This window comes from Podarcis vaucheri, assembly GCF_965113315.1.
Source record: "Podarcis vaucheri genome assembly, chromosome: 7".
NCBI lineage: Eukaryota > Metazoa > Chordata > Lepidosauria > Squamata > Lacertidae > Podarcis > Podarcis vaucheri.
This window is the reverse complement of record NC_138765.1, coordinates 82,101,442-82,123,152: the sequence shown is the minus strand read 5'-3', so window position 1 is coordinate 82,123,152 and position 21,711 is coordinate 82,101,442. Positions and strand designations below refer to the sequence as shown.

The 21,711-nt window shown below is 46.2% G+C and overlaps 2 protein-coding genes across 3 annotated transcripts in view; one reads left to right on the top strand and one right to left on the bottom strand.

The window, feature by feature from the left end:
- CAPZB (capping actin protein of muscle Z-line subunit beta) overlaps positions 1-4,024 on the top strand; it is a 67,996-nt gene extending 63,972 nt beyond the window's left edge. The window contains exons 8-10 of one of the 2 annotated variants that reach the window (XM_082230530.1): positions 188-264; positions 984-1,096; positions 3,043-4,024. In XM_082230530.1, coding sequence (XP_082086656.1) covers positions 188-264; positions 984-1,086 — 180 coding nt within the window. In that variant the 3' untranslated portion in view covers positions 1,087-1,096; positions 3,043-4,024. The remainder of the gene's footprint in view (positions 1-187; positions 265-983; positions 1,097-3,042) is intronic. The other variant, XM_082230531.1, reaches the window with a different exon arrangement.
- Positions 4,025-6,393: 2,369 nt separating this feature from the next.
- Positions 6,394-21,711, bottom strand: SLC66A1 (solute carrier family 66 member 1). Its single transcript, XM_082230476.1, has 8 exons — positions 21,528-21,711; positions 17,334-17,621; positions 15,679-15,808; positions 13,257-13,344; positions 10,832-10,989; positions 9,934-10,026; positions 7,490-7,675; positions 6,394-7,051 (listed from the first exon to the last, which is right to left on the bottom strand). Exons 2-8 carry the CDS (start codon positions 17,504-17,506, stop codon positions 6,953-6,955), a joined length of 927 nt encoding a protein of 308 aa, XP_082086602.1. The 5' UTR covers positions 17,507-17,621; positions 21,528-21,711; the 3' UTR covers positions 6,394-6,952.

Below are 21,711 nucleotides of genomic sequence, written 5' to 3'. Positions count from 1 at the left end.
TTTTAAGGGGAAAGGCGCAGCAAACATCACCTGGTTCCTTTTCCCCTGAGAGCTTTTCAAAGGTGTGTTCCTGTGATGGGTCATCTTCCATGCCCTCTACCTTGCTTCTGCCACTTCTCTAGGGTGGAAACTAGCACTTTGAACTGATTGTGGATTCTCTCCCCCCCCCCCTCCACCCCATTTCTAGGACATGGAGAATAAAATCAGAAGTACGCTGAATGAGATTTATTTTGGGAAAACGAAGGACATTGTCAACGGACTGAGGTAAGGGATGGACTGCAACTTTGCGGTTGTTGTTCTTCTCCCCTCCCCTCCCCTCCCTCCTTCCTCCACCCTCTTGACTCCCATGAATTATTACCATCATTTTAAAAAAAGGCATTTCTCTTAGAGGAATGTGTTGAACTGCAGCACATTTTAGCAATGCTATGCAGCCCAGGCTCCCTGCATTTCAAGCCCACCACAAGCACCAACTGGAATTTCACCTCTATCCTACCGTTAAGAGTGCCCTGTTCTGTTAAATTATTCTGAGCTAATCCTAGGTTTCTGTTATCCCCACCCTCTCCCAGCTGCATTTCTCCAATTAAATTGCAACACTGATGTGGCAAAGGTTTCAGATAGCAGGCTTCAAGGTAGCACAAAGAGCTTCCTCTGTGAAGAAGCACTCTGTGTGACTTGGCAGCTTGCTACTTTAGAAGCAGCTGCTTCCCAGGCACCCCCAAGCTGTGTGTCATCCGATTTCCAAACTAAAAGAAGCATCAGTTGACGATGAACTCCTTCCTCTCTGCCTTTGCTACCTGAAAGCAACGTCGTCTGTCTCCCCTTTTCTCCCACTCAATTATTTCTACCTGCCGTGTTCTCTCTCTCCTGCAACTCCAGCGCGCCCCCCCCCCATTCTGCTTCTGTTTCTCCAACACTTCTGACCTGTTCTTTTACTTCCTCTGCTTCTCTTCCCTTTTTCCATTTCCGCACCTGCTCCTCTCTAGATCTATTGATGCTATTCCCGACAACCAAAAGTATAAGCAGTTGCAGAGGGAGCTCTCCCAAGTCCTGACCCAACGCCAGATGTACATTCAGCCGGATAACTAAGCCGGCCCAGGTATTCCCCCTTGGCCTTCCTCCAGCCTGCAAAGTGCACCACTTGGCACTAAAACAGCACTTAACTTTGGCCGGGCGAATCCTGCCTTCCGTGAGCGCATGTTGGGGCTCTCTCTGCCCTCACACAAACTAACCCCCTAACCTCTAACTTGAACCAGTTAGAACATGCCAGGGCCCGTTATCTTTCTCTCTCTCTCTCACTGTCCCTTTCTTCCAAAGGCTTGATTTGTTCTTACTTGCCCATTGTTTTGGAGTTTTTTGCACCTGGTATGTTAAAAATAAATTGTGTGTGTGTGATTTTGTTTATCAGTCTGTGCATGGGTGGGGAGAGAAACCACGCCATAAGGGCTGTGTGTACACCATGCAGAAACGCCAGCAAATTCTTTGTAAATGTAACACCACCATCCCTTCCTTTTTAAAAAAGTGGAATTTGGTAACTGTTAGAAATTCCACAGAAAACCCTATCAGTTGATTCGGTGAGGGGCGGCAAGGAGCTGTGTGGGGTGCTGAAACTCCGCCTCCTTCAAGTCTCCCTTCCAAGATTTCAGCAGGCATTGCTCACAAACGTCTGGGCTTCTCTTACCAGCACTGTGGACTAGAAACTTGGCTTTATAAAAGTTAAAATGAAGCCCGCTGTCCTGAATTCTGCATACACCACTTAAAATTCATTTGGGCATTGTTTTTTATTCTTTTGGACTTTTGCAGAATACAAATTTAGTTGCAGGTTGCTGCTGAACTATTCCCCCTTTTTCTTGAGGTCTAGGCACTTGTTTCCACTCTTTCCCCACTTTTCAAAACGGAAGCTGGATTCTGCCGGATGTTCTGCAGCACCACAAACGGTGGCAATAATCCACAGAGCTTGGGGATTGAGGGAAAACAGGGAAAGGAGTAGAAAAACCAAGCTCTGACTTATGGCCATTTCTTCCTTCCCCTGTCAGGAACAATACAATTCGCCAAAGAGTCCCAGCCCAAATCAAACACTGTGCAGTCTCATCCCCACTGTCTTAAAGGGAAAACAAAATTGCTCTTCTGAATTCTAACTGCTTAGGCTGCATGGCAGTGACTAACCTCAGGCCGGCTTAACCTTCCACGAGTTAAGCTCCTAACATGCCACAGAAACCCTTGAGCCATGTCAAGGGAGATGCCTTGCTTGTTTTGATGGCAGCTGGGAAGAAAATTTTCCTTCTCTTTCAGGAACACTGCTGAAAAACGTGTGTGGGTTTGATTTTGTCTACTAAAGCAATAGATAGATAGATAGATAGATAGATAGATAGATAGATAGATAGATAGAACGAACAGACTGGAAGTAGTTTTCCAGTAGAGTTGTGGAAACCTAAGGAGGTGTGAAATAATGGCCAACTGCTCCTTCACTGCTAGGATATAGAGGGGATCCATCTGCCGGCAGTGATGGTGCCATGGAACCTCCACATTCAGCATTAGTCTATCTGAGTAACAGAGGCATGACAGTAGATGAGAGAGCTGTTGCTTTCTCCCCCAGCTAGCATGGGCTCATGTAGCCTACTAGCCTCTTCAGTCAGTCTGTCACGAAATTTATATACAGCTCAATTGCTAAACAACAACCTCAGAGCAGTTCACAAAAAGGAAGGTTTAAAGGGAATCGCTTGGAAAAATTTGATCCTTCGGACTATGACTTTCAACTACTTTTTAAGACACTTGGCAGTCATTGCACAGTGATGTAAATTAATCCAGAATGCATACAGCAGTTGGGAAGAGGCCTCAACAGATTTCAGGGAGATGTCACAATTAGCAAGGAACCTGTGGAATACCAGAAGAGTCGTCTTCCAGAAAATGGAGCTCTTAGCAGGCTCATAACTATATACCGTATAAGTTTCTGCCTCTTCTCTCCCCAAAACGCAAATCCAAGGTCCCTTCCCAATCAGCCACTCTGCAATCTTGGTTTTTAACCCTCTGGTTCTCTCCCTCCAGGTCTGTGCAGACTTTTGCGGACAAATCAAAGCAAGAAGCTCTGAAGATCGACCTGGTGGAGGCTTTGAAGAAGAAGCAGCAAAGCTAAAACGAAAACGAAGAAAACCCGCTCCGTTGACGATGCTAACGAGACATGCCATGCTCTCATTAGATTCCTTTTTCTTAGAGAACTTTTCCCCCTCTCCCTTTCTCCTCTCCCCCACCACCCGCCTGCCACTATTTTTTCTGTCTGCGTCTCCATCACATCATGCCCACGTACAAAGTGCTGTCTCAAGTCCCACCCCCTCCCTAACCCCACCCCGGATGAATAAAGCTGTATAAACTTTCATCAGTCTCTCTCTCTCTCTCTCTTGGCTTAATTTGCACCATATTTTTTTTTAAATTCTCGAGACTTTGCGGAGTGCATTTCTGTAGAGAGAAAAAGATCCACGGGAGGGGGTGGTGTTTATTTTGTTGCCCTGGTTTTTTTCCCCAGGCCCCCACCCCACCATCTATATGCATAAAATCTCCAGGCCATTCTGTTAGTCTTACCCCCCCTTCCCCTCCCTCCTTCCTTCCGTCCCCTCCCCTCCCTCTGCTTTTTTCTTTTCATCTTTTGTTACATTGGTGTAAAAAATGTAAAACAAAACAAACAACAAAAAAACTTTATTATATACTGTGGTGTGTGAAAGAGGAAAACGAAAAACTGGAAAAGAAATTGTTCCATGTATGTTTGGGGGTGGGGGGCTGTGCGGGAGGGGGGGTGCAGAAGGCTGAAGTAAACTCTCTCCCACCCACCCCCCGACTTTTTGAGCTGCGAGGAATTTTGCTGAGTTGGTGATGGCTGCAAGATGTTCTTTCTTAATGGGGACAGTGAGGTGCTTTCTCTGTTCCCCGCCCCCCAAATCCCTTCTCTTGTTTTGATTTCTATGGAATGCAGAAAATTTTTTAAACCCACCCCTCCCCGGTTATTTTTATTTTATTTGTAATGCTTAAATCGGAATCTACATCTTATACTTGAGCCTCCATACTTAAAAATAAAAAAATAAACCACAAAAAAATGTGAAAACTTGCGTTGGGAAGTTCACAGTTTTTGCACGTTCCTTATAGGGGGTTTGTTTGATACGTGGTGGTGCTTGTAACAAGTCAGTGGGATAGCCTGTCTAGCATGCACTCTCCCCAAAGGTTACTGGACTACAACTCCCATCATCCCCAGCTAGTGGAACCATTGGTCAGGGATCATGGGAGTTGTAGTCCAGCAACAGCTGGAGATCCAAATTTGAAAAACACTGGGCTATGTTGAAAGACTGGCCACATTCACACCGTGCATTTAAAGTTCTATGATACCACTTTTAAACAGTCATGGCTGTAGTTTTGTTAAGGATGCTAAAAGTTGTTGGGGGGGGCACATTTTACCCCCTCAGAACTAGAGTTCCCAGAGTGGTTTAGTAGCCCATTCCTCCCCACAGGGAGCTCCGAGAACTGAAGTGCTGGGAGGGAAGGAGAGGTCTCTGTCAAGAGTGTGAAGAAAGTTCCTACTCTGTTTTGAGGTGTTTTCCTCCACAAACCGGCCTCAATTTGAATTACATGACCTGCCTACATTTTAAAGCAGCAAAGTATTTCCTGGGAAGAGTGATGGGCTGGCTTGAGTTGTACTAGAGGTCACCTACTTCTGTATTCACAACCAGAGTTTTCTAGTATCATTTTTGCAGTCAACATGTTATGGACATGGGTGGCGCTGTGGTCTAAACCACAGCACCTAGGACTTGCCGATCAGAAGGTCGGCAGTTTGAATCCCCGTGACGGGGTGAGCTCCCGTTGTTCAGTCCCTGCTCCTGCCAACCTAGCAGTTCGAAAGCACATCAAAGCGCAAGTAGTTAAATAGGTACCACTCTGGCGGGAAGGTAAACGGCATTTCCGTGCGCTGCTCTGGTTCGCCAGAAGTGGCTTAGTCCTGCTGGCCACATGACCCGGAAACTACGTCGGATCCCTCTGCCAGTGAGGTGAGGTGAGCGCCGCAACATCAGAGTCGTTCGTGACTGGACCTAATGGTCAGGGATCCCTTTGCCTTTTGTGGGGGACACACCCTCACCTTTCCAGAGTTTAACAACGTAAGACAATGATTTTCCAAGATTAACAACGTAAGACAATGATCTGCTGGCCCATCTAGTCCGTCAGCATGTCTAGGCAACACGACCATAGACATATGTTATAGAATTCCTTCAAACCATAAAAAGTACTAAATGAAATCTTTATAGTCTCAAAGTCTCTGAAAATCTTTAAATGAAGCGAGGTACCAAACTGTGTATGATGAAAGACAAGCTGTGAAGCTTTGTGTATTCAGCAAATATGATGTCCAACACTGAACAGTGGTTCTGGATATTGACTACTGTTTTGTAGAATTCTTCGTCAGTGTGGTGGGAGAATATAGAATTGCTAAATTTTGTACTTGTTCTCGTTTGAAGGAATTCTAGAAAGACTGTCTATTACGTATGTATATGGTCATCGTGTTGCCTAGACATTGCTGACGTTCTCTTTGCAACACAGGGGTTTGTTCGGTTACTTATTGCTCGCCCATCTAGTCCAGCATCCTGTTTTCACAGTGGCCAACCAGATGCCCCAATGGAAAACCAGCCCTCTCCATTTCCAGCAGCTGCTATCCAGAAACACTACTGCCTCCATTATGGATAGCCCTCTTCTCTATGAATTTGTCCAATACTCTCAAAGTCATCCAAGTTGGTGGCTGTGACTGCCACCTATGGGGGGCAAGTTCCACACTTTTAACTACCGTATTTTTTGTTCTATAGGACGCACATTTTCCCCTCCAAAAATTAAGGGGAAATGTGTGTGCGTCCTATAGAGCGAATGCAGGCTGCGCCGCTAAGCCCAAAGCCAGAACAGGAAGACGGAGCACTGCGGAGCGCTCCGTCTCGCTGCTCTAGCTTGGGGACGGCTTGGGTGCCTTCACCCCGCTGTCCTGCAGAAGCTAGCAAGGCTGTTCCCAAGCCAGAACAGTGAGACGGAGGGCTCCATCTCGCTGCTCTAGCTTGGGGACGGCTGCGCGCAAACCACTGCAGGGCAGCGGGGCGCTGCGCTCCAAAGGCTTCAGGGATCTTTGAGGCTGGCGGTGGGGGAAAGCAGCGCTTCGCCCCACAAGCTCTGGTGAATGTACCTTGAACGCACCTTGTTTTAGAGGGGGAGAACAAGGAAAAAAAATTTCCTGTTCTCCCCCTCCTATGGTCCGGTGCGTCCAATGGAGCGAAAAATACGGTATGTGCTGGGTGAAGAATTTTACCTGCCCCAAATCTTCCAACATTGAGCTTCCTTGGCTGTCCACGGTTCTGTTTCGTCTTCTCCCAATGCATCCAGACATTATTAGAAAGCGGGGGTTAAGTTTATTTTCATATTTATCCATCTGTGCAAATAAAACTCTTATTCACAATGAATGCCCAATGTGTGTGCCACAGAACAAGACCTCTGCCCTTCACCCTTGATGGGCCTTGGCAGAATTCACCTGTGACTGTGTTTATGAAGGCAAATAACTCTTTGAAGCCCAGAGATATAGCTTTAACCAATCTCCACTTGCAGTGATTTCCCTTTGATCCCATCCAAACCTCCTCATTAAATTACATTTTTCCTTATTTTGGATTGTGACTGTGAAGAGGGAGCTATGTGCATCTTGAGTTCCAAAAGACACTTAAAAATAAAAATAAAAATATGCACCATTTTCACTCCTCAGCTTACAACCTGTTAGATTAATTCCCCAACCCACCCTTTTAAATAGAAACATTGTCCGTTTAGTCAGCCCAACCCCGAAATGGAGAAGTATCTGTTCAACTGTAAAGGATTAACTGTGTTGTGTGCTCTCCAAAGTCCAGAGGAATGGAGAAAGCCTTCACAGCATCTTCATTCACTTAAAAATTGTGCCTTCTCAGCTCTCGGGAGGTTCCTCTTGCGCACCCAGGAGAGCCTCTCTCTCTTCAAGCGATGGTAGCCTCTTCCGACGGTAGGCAAGGAACTGAAACGAGATCTGAATTGGTGAAGTTAAGGACAGTTTCTGCAACAGGAAGAGCCAATTTTAGTTTTTAATTGTGTGCCTCTTCAATTTACCGTTGGTCCATCTCAAATTAATCTGTGTAATCCTTTTATTTTTTAAAAAAGACCCTTGCTACTTAAATGTGGTGTTGCAAAAAAAAAAAAAAGAAAAGAAATCAAGTCAGCAGCATATATCCTCCTATATAGCTAGAAACGTAAGGCTGTCATCACGCAGCCCCATTGGAATGCTTCATCACAATTCTGGATTTGCATGAAGACAGGGCAGAGGAGCAGAAGAGAAGATGCAGCAGAGTGGACCCATTTGCTCTCACTTTCCTCCCAGGAGCTGAACATAGGTGGACCCAATCCCAACGTAAACAAATCTGAACTCTGGCTGGGGGTGGGGGGGTCGGGGCAGAAAGAGAAAGGATACAATGATGTCGAGAGCCAGGACTCCCAAACTGCCAATCAGCCATGGGAGGTGGTGGATGACGTAGCTGCCTTCAGCTTGGCCCCGATCCGGGTTTTTCAGCAGGACGCTGAGTCCGTACAAAGTGTTCCCCAGCATCACCAGAGCGAAGAGGGAATAAGATATGCCGACGGTCGATTTTCTCTTGAACTGCAGGGTAAGTTAAGAAGAATTGCAATTATCAAGGCAGCCCTATTTAGGGAAGCTTTTAATGTTTAATAGGTTATTGTATTTTAGCGTTCTGTTGGAAGCCGCCCAGAGTGGCTGGGGAAACCCAGCCAGATGGGTGGAGTATAACTAATAAATTATTATTAATTAATTTATTATTATTATTATTATTATTATTATTATTATTATTAGCAGCAGCAGCAACAACAATACCAGCTCTCAAGGTTTTCTGGCAGGGAATATTTTCCCAGCCCTACCTGCCAATGGGAGTCGGGAAGAATGGGGTGCAATTGCGGACATCTAAGGCAAACAACAGAGACACGGGTAGCGCTGTGGGTTAAACCACAGAGCCTAGGGCTTGCCAATCAGAAGTTCGGCAGTTCGAATCCCCGCGACGGGGTGAGCTCCCGTTGCTCGGTCCCTGCTCCTACCAACCTAGCAGTTCGAAAGCACGTCAAAGTGCAAGTAGATAAATAGGTACCGCTCCGGTGGGAAGATAAACAGCATTTCCGTGCGCCAGAAGCGGCTTAGTCATGCTGGCCACATGACCCGGAAGCTGTATGCCGGCTCCCTTGGCCAATAAAGCGAGATGAGCGCCACAACCCCAGAGTCGGCCACGACTGGACCTAATGGTCAGGGGTCCTTTTACCTTTACCTTTAAGGCAAACAACGCAGATGCGTTTGGAATCGTGCAGACAGAAGCAGACTTCAGGCTTCTCAGATCTACATTGGTGGTGGGTTTTTTAATACTAGAATCCAAAATCAACAGCTACTAGCCTTGATGGCTATGCTCTGCCTGGAGGCAGTAAAACTCTAGATATTGAATGCTGGGAATAACAAGAGCGATAGGCTCAGGTCCTGCTTTTGAGCTTCCTTTTGGGGCATCTGGGTGTCAGAACTGGAATAGATGAGCCATTGGTCTGATCCAGTAGCCAGGCTGTTCTTGCGTTCTTCAGATCTACCACGTGCAAAAGGTTTGTTTTTAGCAGCCAAACTGAGCTGAGCTCCTGATGGCTACTTGTGATCTCTCTCCCACCCAGTCGCAGCCACTGCAGAAAATGAGCAAAGCCTGCTTTGGATCAGGTCAGACTATTCACCCATCTAGCCTCATACAGTCTACTCTGACTGGCAGCCGCTCTCCAGGGCGACAGGCCAGGGAAAGCCTGTCTCTTCTCAGCACCAGCTTTCTCTTCACCAGCAGCCCAACCTTTTTTGATTGGGGATGGAACCTCAGACCACATGCATTCAAAGCAGGATGCTCTGCCACCTGCTAAAAAGAAAGTAAAATTCTATATTCCTGCCGCTAGGGGAAAAGTTTTCTTATATGCAACTGCTGCAGCCAAAATGATTATAGCAAAAAATTGGGAGGAAAAAACTCCCTCAATAAGAGAATGGCAAGTAAGATTACCACAGCAGTGGTAAGAAGCCAATCAGACCAAAAACTGATAGAGGAGTGGACTTGCATCAAGGAATACATCAAAAAACATGGTTCTGGTATTAATATACCAATATGCAATGAATGAAACTCATAGAGTAAAAAAATAAGAAGAAATGGGTATAAGATGAGATAGTAAAAAATAATATACAGTGGTACCTCGGGTTAAGTACTTAATTCGTTCCAGAGGTCTGTTCTTAACCTGAAACTGTTCTTAACCTGAAGCACCACTTTAGCTAATGGGGCCTCCTGCTGCTGCCGTGCCGCCAGAGCATGATTTCTGTTCTCTTCCTGAAGCAAAGTTCTTAACCTGAAGCACCACTTTAGCTAATGGGGCCTCCCGCTGCCACCACACTGCCAGAGCACGATTTTTGTTCTCATCCTGAAGCAAAGTTCTTAACCTGAAGCACTATTTCTGGGTTAGCGGAGTCTGTAACCTGAAGCGTATGTAACCCGAGGTAGCACTGTATCAATAAACGTTTTTTTAAAAAAGTAAAATTCTAGTCCTCATGGTTCAAAGAAAAGGGCCCATTTAAACAAAAGCAAAGTCAGCTGCCCTCATACTGAGTCAGACCACTGCTCCATTTAGCTTGATCTTCTCTGACTGGCAGTAGCCACCCAGGGCTTCAGATGCCCTGTCTCTCTCGGCCCTATCCAGAAATCCACTGGGAGCTGAACCCAGGAACTTCGACATGCAGAGCAGTTGCTCTGCCACTGAGATACTTTAAGCCCCCCTCCCAAGCCAGCCTGAAAGAGCCGCTGGTACTGAAATAGACCCGGCCCCATTTCCCTGAGCGCAGCTTACATTCGTGTAGATCTGTGGGACTCGGGAAAGCAGGTAGAGAACAGACGAAACAGACCCGATAATGAAACCAATAATTTCTTGCTGGGTGAAAGGCTGCGGAAGGAAACAAGGCCGTTAAAAATAAATAAATGGTCCAAGGACAGGACAGCTTTAAAATTAATTCTGCCCAAACCAGCCCGCCGCCCTCTGGCTCCCCTCCTCTATTTTTTGAAAATATTTTTTATTAGTTTTTCAAGAATAAGGAAATCTAGGCAGCTCTCAGTTTACAGTGGGGTTATTTTCTGGGAACAGCGTGTAAAGGCAAAATAGTGTAAAGTCAAAACAGACTGGGTCCATTGGCAGGTGGGATTGACAAAGCCTTTTCCCCCCTGGTGCCCACCCCTGACCATTAGGTCCAGTCATGGACAACTCTGGGGTTGTGGCGCTCATCTTGCTTTACTGGCCGAGGGAGCCGGCATACAGCTTCCGGGTCATGTGTCCAGCATGACTAAGCCGCTTCTGGCGAACCAGAGCAGTGCACGGAAACGCCGTTTACCTTCCCACTGGAGCGGTACCTATTTATCTACTTGCACTTTGATGTGCTTTCGAACTGCTAGGTTGGCAGGAGCAGGGACAGAGCAACAGGAGCTCACCCCGTCGCGGGGATTTGAACCACCGACCTTCTGATCAGCAAGCCCTAGGCTCTGTGGTTTAACCCACAGCGCCACCCGCGTCCCCCCCTTTTTATAGGTTTTCCAAATTACCCATAACACCCTTAGTGAAACATCATACATTTGTCATAACTATGTCATAAATTGGGAGGGGTTTCTTCTAGCAGAAACCTGAGCACCAGGCTTGCCCTGAGCCTCACATGACCTCCAGCTTCCGCTCTTTAGGTGAAACAAATAAACAAGCATACCTCCCACCCAGGACGATCTTCTGCGGACGAGAGAAGCATCCTCCCTCTGAAGGACACAGTGTCATCTCCGGGAAGAGAGGAGGGTCTGCCCAGGATGGAGGTCACAGATACCGTTCCCAGAACGAGGAATGCAAAAGCGGCATTGATTGAAGCGGAGACTGAGGAGGGAAAGAGAGAAATTGGTTTAGGATAAGGCAGAAAACTGGCCAGAGAGGGAGGGGCGTGTGAACAAGGGGATGGGAAACCCCCTTAAAAAGTTTCCCGAAGTAATAATAATAATTTTATTATTTGTATCCTGCCCATCTGGCTGGGTTGCCCCAGCCACTCTGGGACATATAAAAACATGGGTTTGCAATTGTTACTGCAAAACAATTTACATATAACAACACACAGACAAAGACAGTATCTCAATGACAACTAAATATTAATTAACAACACATCATCTAACACAGGGGTAGGCAAACTAAGGCCCGGGGGCCGGATGTGGCCCAATTGCCTTCTCAATCCAGCCCACGGACGGTCCGGGAATCAGTGTGTTTTTACATGTGTGCTTTTATTTAAAATGCATCTCTGGGTTATTTGTGGGGCATAGGAATTTGTTCATTATTTTCCCCCAAAATATAGTCCAGCCCCTCACAAGGTCTGAGGGACAATGGACCGGCCCCCTGCTGAAAAGTTTGCTGACCCCTGTATAAAAACATACTAAAACATCAAACATTAAAAACCTCTCTATACAGGCTGCCTTCAGATGTCTTCTAAAAGTCAGATGGTTGTTTATTTCCTTGACATTTGATGGGAGGGTGGGTGCCGCTACCGAGAAGGCCCTCTGCCTGGTTCCCCCGTAACCTCACTTCTCGCAGTGAGGGAACCACCAGAAGGCCCTCAGAGCTGGACCAATGCAGCAAGCTTCTGCCTGACAATTTCCCCAACATTTCAGCAGTGTGGCGTAGTGGTTTGGAGCATCAGCCTAGGACCTGGCACAGCAGACCCCACGCAGCCACAAAGCTCGCTGAGGGAGCTTGGGCCTGTCACTGCCTCTCGGCCTATTCTAGCCCACAGGGTTGTTTTCGTGAGGGCAAAATGGATCGGGGAGAACCACGTATGACACTTGGAGGAAAGTTGGGATATGAGAGGCAGTGTGGTGTAGTGGTTAGACTGTTTTGCCAGGACCTGGGAGAGAACAGGGTTCAAATCTGCCCCCTCTTTCTTTTTTCTTTTCCTTTCTCCTCCTGTGATGAGGCTGCATTTTAATATTTTAATGTTGTATTTTAATCTTGTTTTTAAGTTGTATTCATTCAACTTGTTTTTATTATTGCTTGTTAGCTGCCCTGAGCCCGGCCTTGGCTGGGGAGGGCGGGGTATAAATAAAAATTATTATTATTAATTATTGTTATTATTATTATTATTATTATTATTATTATTATTATTATTAGGCTCACTGGGGGCCAGTACCTGCCCTCTCAGTCTAACCTACCGCCCCGGATTGTTGTGGTGATTACATGAGCTCAATAGAGGGGGAAAGTGCAATTAGTCAATAATAAATCATTATTAGTAATGTTTAGCCCTACTGTGACTTTTTGGGGGTACATTTAGGGTTTCCCAGAATTATGACATCAGTAACAGATTTTCCTTTAGGGGAACAGTCTCAAAACGACACCCGGCCACTGACCTTCAGCCTCACAGTGTTAAAATATCTCAAAAAAAGAGGAAGAGATAAATTCATTATCAGCAGCCAGGAAGTTGTTCACAGAGTTAACAGATCTACAGAAAGGATTGGTTAAAAAAAAAAAAAAAGTTTGATGAAATTAGCAAGATGGAGAGGCAAGTCCTTTGTTTTAAAGGGTGGGGAAAGATTTAAGGATTACGATTTAAGATTGACCCAGGGCTTCTCATTTATGAATCCCTGCCAAACTTTAGATTGTAGGTGTTTTGAGACAACAATCTGCCCTTTTGTACTCTAAAGCATCACACAAACTGATGGCACTATACAAACTGACAACAGTTAAAATGTATAGGACAGGAACATGGTTATGCAGTGGCAGGGTAGATGTTGAGCCCTGGAACCAATTAAGTAAGCGTTAGAGCATGTACAGAGCGCACACCCACACCAGCTTGCATTCCACCCTGGAAGTCGGTGAGCATTGAGTAGAAAGGTTTAAAGGGTATTCCAGGAAAACTGCAGCCCTGACGCTTTGGTTTGTTGTTAACCATAGGCAAAGTAGGGTGGAGAACTCTGCACATGCGCAGAGGTAAAAACTAGAATTAAGTAGCATGCCCCAAACCCTAAAATGGGGCCCCAACTTGTGTTGAAGGTATTTCCTGAAAAGAGGGCTAATGTTTTGGGTTGGTTCTTTTTTAAGTTACAATTGTTTAATGTTTTGCAAAACCTGCTTTTCTTGGCCCGTGTTAGTGAGTTGAAACTTACAGGTTCTGTTCTGGTTCTTGACTTTGTAATAGAGGTAGAGAGACATCATAAGCAGGTCTGCCAGTACGTAATAGATGGCTGTGTATACCTGTGGCAGAGAAAGAAAGAGAGAGAGAGAGAGAGAGAGAGAGGGGGGGGGCTGTCAATAGCAACTCTGAAATTAAAAGAATTAAAATTCTGCACCCAGGGTATACCGATTCCACAAAGTGATCAAGTATGGAAAAAGGATTGTCCTAAACTGCAGTCACAAATCACATTCTTTCGCTGAATTCATTTCCACAGAATCTCAGAATTGTAGTTGGAAGGGACTCGAGGGTCATCTAGACCAACCCCAAGGTGCAGTGCAAGAATCATTGCTGAAGAATCTCTGACAGACGACTACCCAACCTGTGTTTTAAAACCTCACATGAAGGAGCATCCCGCCACCTTCCAAAGGAAGTCCATTCCCCTGTCAAACAGCTCTTATAGGCAGAAAGTCATTCCTGACGTTTAGTCGGAATCTCCTGTCCTGTAACTTGAAGTCATGGGTTCGAGTCCTACCCTCCAGAGCAGGAGAAAACAAGCTTGTTCCCTCTTCCACGTGACAGTCCTTGAGATAGGTGGCTACCATGTCTCCTCTTTTCCAGGCTAAACATCCCCAACTCCCTCAACCATTCCTCATATGGCTTGGTTTCCAGACCCTTGATCAGGCATAGGCAAACTCTGGCCCTCCAGATGTTTGGGACTACAATTCCTATCATCCCTGACAGCTGGTCCTGTTAGCTAGGGATGATGGGAATTGTAGTCCCAAACATATGGGGGGCCGGAGTTTGCCTATGCTATGGTTACCAGATTTTTTTCCGTCAATCTAGGGACGTTTAAAAAAAAATTTTTTTTTTTTGGAAGTTGAGTAGCAACAGGGAGTTAGCAGTGGGGATGGTGAGGCAAAAGACCCTGGGCCCAAGCACGCATGCATATTGTATAAAGGGGCAAAGCCCTTCTTTCGCACCCTGTGAAACATAAATGCGCAGTTTTTTAAAAACTGGGCAACAGTGTGCCGCCTGCCTGTGACTCCCAAGCCTTCTCTGATCTCCTGCCCCCTTCTCCCCTTTGTTTTGACAGATTGAGGAAGGCTCGGGAGTCACAGGCAAGCGGCCGTTGCCCAGTAATAATAATAATAATAATAATAATAATAATTTATTTATACCCCGCCCATCTGGCTGGGTTTCCCCAGTCACTCTGGGCGGCTTCCAACAGAACACTAAAATACAATAACCTATTAAACATTAAAAGCTTCCCTAAGCAGGGCTGCCTTTTAAAAAACTCTGCGCATTTATGTTCCGCAGGGTGCGAAAGAAGGGCTTTGCACCTTGCCTGGAAGAGAAACCACGCACCTTGCGCCCCTCCTAGGCAACGGCCACCCGCCCACGACTCCTGAGCCTCCCCCGATCTGTCAAAACAAAAGGGGAAGGGGGCAGGAGATCTGTACTGCCGGGCATCCCTGGTTCACCTTTGGCAGTGGTGGCGGCAACGAGCAGCTCCTGAAGCCAGCCAGAGCCAACTGCGCTACCAGACTGCCTCCGGGCTGCTGGGACTGCCGCTGTCACGTTTCCCAGGGACAGATTTTCAAATATGGGGACATTCCAGGGACGGACTTTGTCCGGTGACAGATTTGCAAATCCGGGGACTGTCCCTGGGAACCAGGGACATTTGGTAACCTAGCCTATGCCTACCCTTGATTCTCTTGAGTCACCCTCCTCAGCACCCATTCCAGCTGGTCAATATCCTTAAACTGGGATGATGATGATGACAATATATATATATATATATATATATATATATATATATATATATATTCATTCATTCATTCATTCATACATACATACATACATACCCTGCCCATCTGGCTGAGTTTCCCCAGCCACTCTGGGTGGCTCCCAATCAAGTGTTAAAAACAGTACAGCGTTATATATTAAAAACTTCCCTGAAAAGGGCTGCCTTAAGATGTCTTCTGAATGTCAGGTAGTTGTTTATCTCTTTGAGATCTGATGGGAGGGCATTCCACAGGGCGGGCGCCACTACCGAGAAGGCTCTCTGCCTGGTTCCCTGTAGCTTTGCTTCTCGCAATGAGGGAACCGCCAGAAGGCCCTCGGTGCTGGACCTCAGCGTCCGGGCTGAACGATGGGGGTGGAGACGCTCCTTCAGGTCTACTGGGCCGAGGCTGTTTAGGGCTTTAAAGGTCAGCAACAACACTTTGAATTGTGCTCAGAAATGTACTGGGAGCCAATGCAGATCTGGACTGGATGCCCAGAACTGGGCAGAGGACTCCCAGGTGAGGTCTGACCAGGGCAAAACAAAGTGGTCCTATTTTAAACCACGCAAAACGTGGATGAGGGCATCCATTTCAGTTCAGTTCACTCTGCTCCAGAAAGGCTCTTCTTACCTGTAGTGGTAGCTGGTCAGCCAAGAACGACCCAATCAGGTTTAAAGAGTCTCCTCCTAACCATCCCAACAGGAAGTAGACAGATAACGCCTGGTCCATAATCCCAGTTTTACAGGCCAGGTAGTATTGGCTACAGAGGGGAGACATTGGAGGAAGAAGCAGTTAGAGTAGGCTTGCTGGTCAAGCTTTGCTTGGTCACCTAGGGCAAGCACATTATATCTCCAGATGACCAGGCCCCCCAGTCAAAGAAAAGTAAGATTGTAGAAGTCTGCATGTAGACACACACAGACATATATACACACACGGTTACAATATTGCTTTTTATATATAGAGATAGTTCTGTACTTCTGTTTTGCTACTTTGATATTAGTTAGTTTTATGGGTTTTATTTTACATTCATTTATTTAAAAGTATGCATAAACTGCATGATACTTTTTAATCTCTAAAAAGTGTAGGATGCAAGAACAAGCAAGCAACATCGCTGAAACAAAAATGCAAGCTGTATACAGCAAAACATTTGTTTATTTTTTATTTTATTTGTCGAATTTATATTACCGCCCTATACCCGGAGGTCTCAGGGCAGTTCAGAGAATAAAATCAAAATATAAAACCACAAAATACATAAACAAAATAAAAAACAACAACAACAACGCAATAACCTCCACCCCCAAAAAAACAACCCACCACATTTTAAAAGGTCATAGGATGTCAATAAAATCAACCAAAGCCCTGGTTAAGCAAGTTCTGGTGAGCAGAAAAGAAGACAAAAACAAATAAAATTTCAGGGAATTCAGACAAATAAAGACAGGGTCTTTTGGGTTAGGGAAAGCCTGGGCAAAAAGATATACAGTGGTGCCCCGCAAGACGAAATTAATTCGTTCCGCAATTTTTGCTGTCTAGCGAATTTTTCTTCTTGCGAAGCACGGTTTAAACCGTTTAACAAAGTCGCAAGACGTTTTCGTCTTGCGAAGCAAGCCCATAGGGGAATTCGTCTTGCAAGGCAAATCGCGAATGAAAAAACCTTTCGTCTAGCGAGTTTTTTGTCTTGCGAGGCATTCGTCTTGCGGGGCACCACTGTACATGTATTTAAGAATGTAAGAAGAGCTGCTGTATCAGGGTCAATGGGCCACCTAGCCTGCAACCATTTTGTCACACAGCGATCTTTCTCAAGACATCTGAAGCAAGTAACGACCGCTGCTTCACCTATGCACTTCATTTTAAATGATGTTTTCACAACCTGCCCTGGATCCATTTGGGGAGTAATAAGTAGATATATTTCCTGAGCTTTACTTTAAGAGACAACGTAGCTGAAAACCTGCAACAAAATGTTGCAGCGCAGGGCGCACTACCTTGCTCGAGATTGCAACCAGCCACATGAGCTTCGTGTCTCATTTGGAGGGATTTTGTCGTTGCCATTGCAAAGAAAGGGGAAAAGAGGAAAGCTCGGAGTTTCCTAAGGGCAGCAGGAGACTTGCTCGAGCGGGAAGTGACTCATGTCTCCCACAAAAAAATACGTTGCGTCAGGGTTGGTTAGCAATGAGAAACTCGCCCGTCATTCCAGCAGTGGGTTGTTGAGTTCTTCAATTAGGAGATCTGATCTCTCAAGGCAACCAAAGAGGAAGCAACCGTTGTTGTTTTTGCTTTTTGTTACTTACGGGAAAGACGCCGCAGCAAAGCAGAAGATGGAGAGCAAGCCCAGAACCACACTGGATATGTCCCAGCCGTCCTGGGCACATTCGTGGAATATCTCCCAAACCCACTGGGAGCCATTGGGGCAATCGGAAAAATTCATGCTCAGGGAACCGATCATTTGCAGATGAACCGGCATCGCGTGTATCTGAGCAAAGGCTCAATTTAGGGAATTTAGGGAAAGGGAGGCAAGGCCACAGATGTCACACAAAACATAAGAGGCAGGATTGTTTGTCCATAGCCGAACCGTGAACCTGCCAAGGAAGAAAGGAAAGAAATAAGTGTCATAGGAACCAGTCATTTAGCGTGGCTGCACTCTGAAACTCCCTGCTAATTGACATTGGTCAAATGTCTCAATTGTATTCTTCCTGACGCCTGCGAAAAACTTTTCCCTTTAGGTAAAGCCTTCTCAGACACAACTTTTAATCCATAATTTTAACCTAGAACGCTAAACAAACATCTAGAGGGAATCAGGTTGGAGGAGGCTAGTTTAAAGGGTTGTATCCAACTAAGCAAGGGACGCGGGTGGCGCTGTGGGTTAAACCACAGAGCCTAGGGCTTGCTGATCAGAAGATTGGCGGTTCGAATCCCTGTGACGGGGTGAGCTCCCGTTGCTCGGTCCCTGCTCCTGCCAACCTAGCAGTTTGAAAGCATGTCAAAGTGCAAGTAGATAAATAGGTACCGCTCCAGTGGGAAGGTAAATGGCGTTTCCGTGCGCTGCTCTGGTTCGCCAGAAGCGGCTTAGTCCTGCTGGCCACATGACCCGGAAGCTGTAGGCCGGCTCCCTCGGCCAATAAAGTGAGATGAGCGCTGCAACCCCAGAGTCGGCCACAACTGGACCTAATGGTCAAGGGTCCATTTACCTTTACCTTTATCCAACTAAGCAGATCCACTGAAATGAATGAACCTAAATTAGCCAAACTGTGTGGTTGGTCTACTCCAGGGGTCAGCAACCTTTTTCAGCCATGGGCCGGTCCACTGTCCCTCAGACCATGTGGTGGGCCGGACTATATTTTGGGAGGGGAAAACGAACGAATTCCTATGCCCCACAAACAACCCAGAGATGCCTTTTAAATAAAAGGACACATTCTACTCATGTAAAAACACGCTGATTCCCGGACCGTCCGCGGGCCACATTGAGAAGGCAATTGGGCCGCATCCGGCCCCCAGGCCTTAGGTTGCCTACCCCTGGTCTACTTTTAACATTGGATGCAAGCCAGTACAGTGGTACCTTGGGTTAAGTACTTAATTCGTTCTGGAGGTCCGTACTTAACCTGAAACTGTTCTTAACCTGAAGCACCACTTTAGCTAATGGGGCCTCCTGCTGCTGCCGCGCCGCTGGAGCACGATTTCTGTTCTCATCTTGAAGCAAAGCTCTTAACCTGAGGTAATATTTCTTCGTTAGCAGAGTCTGTAACCTGAAGCGTATGTAACCCGAGGTACCACTGTACAGCTATTTGCCACTGGGGCTTAATGGAGCCTCCAAGTTCAGGGGTAGTGTATCTCCAACTACCAGTCTGGACCCAAATGTCAAAGGAAATCCCCCATCTCTTTCAAACCCGCCCCTCCCCTCCTTGGGCACTGTCCAAAGCAGCTACTCTTACAAAGCACTTTTTCTGGGATCGGGACCGCTGACACGAGGGCATTTTGCATACTGAAAAAAACAGCTCAAGAAAGAATCACACTTGGCTCGTGAGCAGGGAGCCCTTTCACAATCCTACAGGCAAAAGAATAGAGAGAGGACTTTAGCCGGCAAGAATTGCCCACCCTAGCACATATTCTTGCTTTGCAGGCACAGAGAAATCGTCATTTCAGCACAAAATTTATTTCTCATTCTGACACACACACACACACACACACACACACACGAGAGAGAGAGAGAGAGAGAGAGAGAGAGAGAGAGAGAGTTTGGTCTTCCAAACTTGAATTCTTTTTTTTCCTTTTTTTCTTTTTTGCCAGCCAAACAAGAAGGTAAAAAGTTTTGTTTTTGTTTTTTGTTTTTTTAAAAAGGAACAACTTTCTGACTGGAGTCCAAAGGCAAGACCAGATTCTGGAGCGCTTCGCCTTGGTGTGTGTAAACAGGAGGGTGACAAACCACTTCAGTATTTACCACACGGTGACCTGGTTTGCTATCCGAATGTTTGTCTGAGAAGAAGTCCAGTGGCGTCTCCCCAGCCCCACATCCCTGGTCTGTTCTAGGTGAGGACAAAAGGCTGTTTTTCCTTCTACAGATCCGTGTGGAAAAGAGGTCACAAAAGAACCAGCCCTCACGGACAAAGATCACTTGGAGAATTTAGAGCAGGGCTCGGCAAACTTTTTCAGCAGGGGGCCGGTCCACTGTCCCTCAGGCCTTGTGAGGGCTGGACTATATTTTTTTTTGGGGGGGGGGTGAACAAATTCCTATGCCCCACAAATAACCCAGAGATGCATTTTAAATACAGTGGGACCTCGGGTTAAGAACTTAATTCGTTCCAGAGGTCCGTTCTTAACCTGAAACTGTTCTTAACCTGAGGTACCACTTTAGCTAATGGGGCCTCCCGCCGCCGCACGATTTCTGTTCTCATCCTGAAGCAAAGTTTTTAACCCGAGGTACTATTTCTGGGTTAGCGGAGTCTGTAACCTGAAGCGTCTGTAACCTGAAGCGTCTGTAACCCGAAGTACCACTGTAAAAGGGCATATTCTACTCATGTAAGAACACCAGGCAGGCCCCACAAATAACCCAGAGATGCGTTTTAAATAAAAGGACACATTCTACTCATGTAAAAACACGCTGATTCCCGGACCGTCCGTGGGCCGGATTTAGAAGGCAATTGGGCCGGATCCGGCCCCCAGGACTTAGTTTGCCTACCCATGATTTAGAGAGTATCCTGCTCTCTCACGGTAGCCAAGAAGGAACTGTCCCAAAGGGACAGTGAGGCTTTGGCCTGATGGAAATTTGGTGGGGAAAACCTACTCTGCTATAGCTAGGGGCCAGAATTTTTGGGTTAGCCTCTTATTGGTTACTGCAAGAACAGGGCGACTGTTTAAAAAAAACACACAAATAGTTGCAAAAAACAAAACAAAAAAAGGAGCCAGGATACCATCCACAATGACCTTCCCCAGGACAGATCTAGCAGGTGGAACACAAAGAAGCTAGTTCCAAACTGGCTGTGAGAAAAAAATGGAGGAATATACTCGGCACATGCCCAGAGTTACTCTTGTTTATCGCTGCTTTCCACCTTTGCAGAGGTCTGGAAATGAAGAAGCCACTTGGAGTACATAATTAGGTCTTGTAAAAAGAGGAGCAGTTGCAATGGGCCATGATTCATCTTCTCCCACCCATCAAAAAACATTCAATATACCATCAAAGAGAATGAACAAAAAAATTTCCTCCCTACCAAACTCCACTTAATAATAAGGTTTTTCCCAGGCTGAATCATTACCTTCCTTTTTTTTTTCAAGCCTGGGGGGCAGTTCTGGGACACAGGAAGGCCTCTGAGCACAGGCAGAGTGGCTTTTTTTATTTTGTAAGAAAGGAGGAACCACACCCAAGGCCTTGGTGGGATGGGGGCTTGCTGAGAAACAGCCTCCTGATAAACCTAAGCTCCAGGTGGTCTCCATTTCATCTGCAAGACAGTCATCAAGGAATAACGATAGATAGTAATACTCAATCTTCTTGTGTGGATGCACGTTGGAACTCCCTGCCCATTGAAATCAGGCAGGAGCCTTCACTCTCCTCTTTTCGGTGCTGGCTAAAAACATTTTTACGCAAGCCTCCCCAGATTATTATGATGCGGGTTTTAATCTGTTTTTAGACTATTGCTATTTTATTTAAATTGTTGTTAATTTTTTGTGCTAATTTTATCGTTTTGCCTTTTGGAAACTGCTTTTGAGAAGGTGTTTTTTTAAAAAAAAATCAAGTGGTATATAAAATTTATAAATATATTGTACTTAGCATCACGAATTTTTATCACCCTGGCCTTTGGCTAGTACGATAAACCTATGGTCAAGAAATTAAGCTGGGAAATTAATCAAGAAATTAAGCTAGGAAAGGAAAATAGGGTTTTAAAACAATACCTGCCCTGGTTTGACCTCGGGGGAGGGAAACATCGTGCCCTACCCCCGGGTTAGGAACCCTGCTTCCCCTGGGGACAACCCCCAACCGCAATTATTCAACTCACTCTGATGCCCAAAGATGCTGAAGGCGCTTTAGCTCCTGGCCCTCGTCTGCGCGCCCCGGGGTGCCATTGCGCCCAAACCGGATTCGCTCCTCTTGGCGGCTGTTCAGACGCCGACCCGGAGCGCGGCTTTGTTTTGTTCTCCGCCCGACTCGGCCGCAGCTCCTCCCCTGCGGCGTCGGCGGGA

What these genes read in the sequence shown, in the direction of transcription:
- SLC66A1 (XM_082230476.1), bottom strand. Translation starts at nt 17,506, where the DNA reads ATGCCGGTTCATCTGCAAATGATCGGTTCCCTGAGCATGAATTTTTCC. An exon ending in CTGACCAGCTACCACTACAG is followed by an intron (nt 13,345 to 15,678) that starts GTAAGAAGAGCC and finishes TCTCTGCCACAG; the next exon opens with GTATACACAGCCATCTATTA. An exon ending in TCCCACAGATCTACACGAAT is followed by an intron (nt 7,676 to 9,933) that starts GTAAGCTGCGCT and finishes CTTACCCTGCAG; the next exon opens with TTCAAGAGAAAATCGACCGT.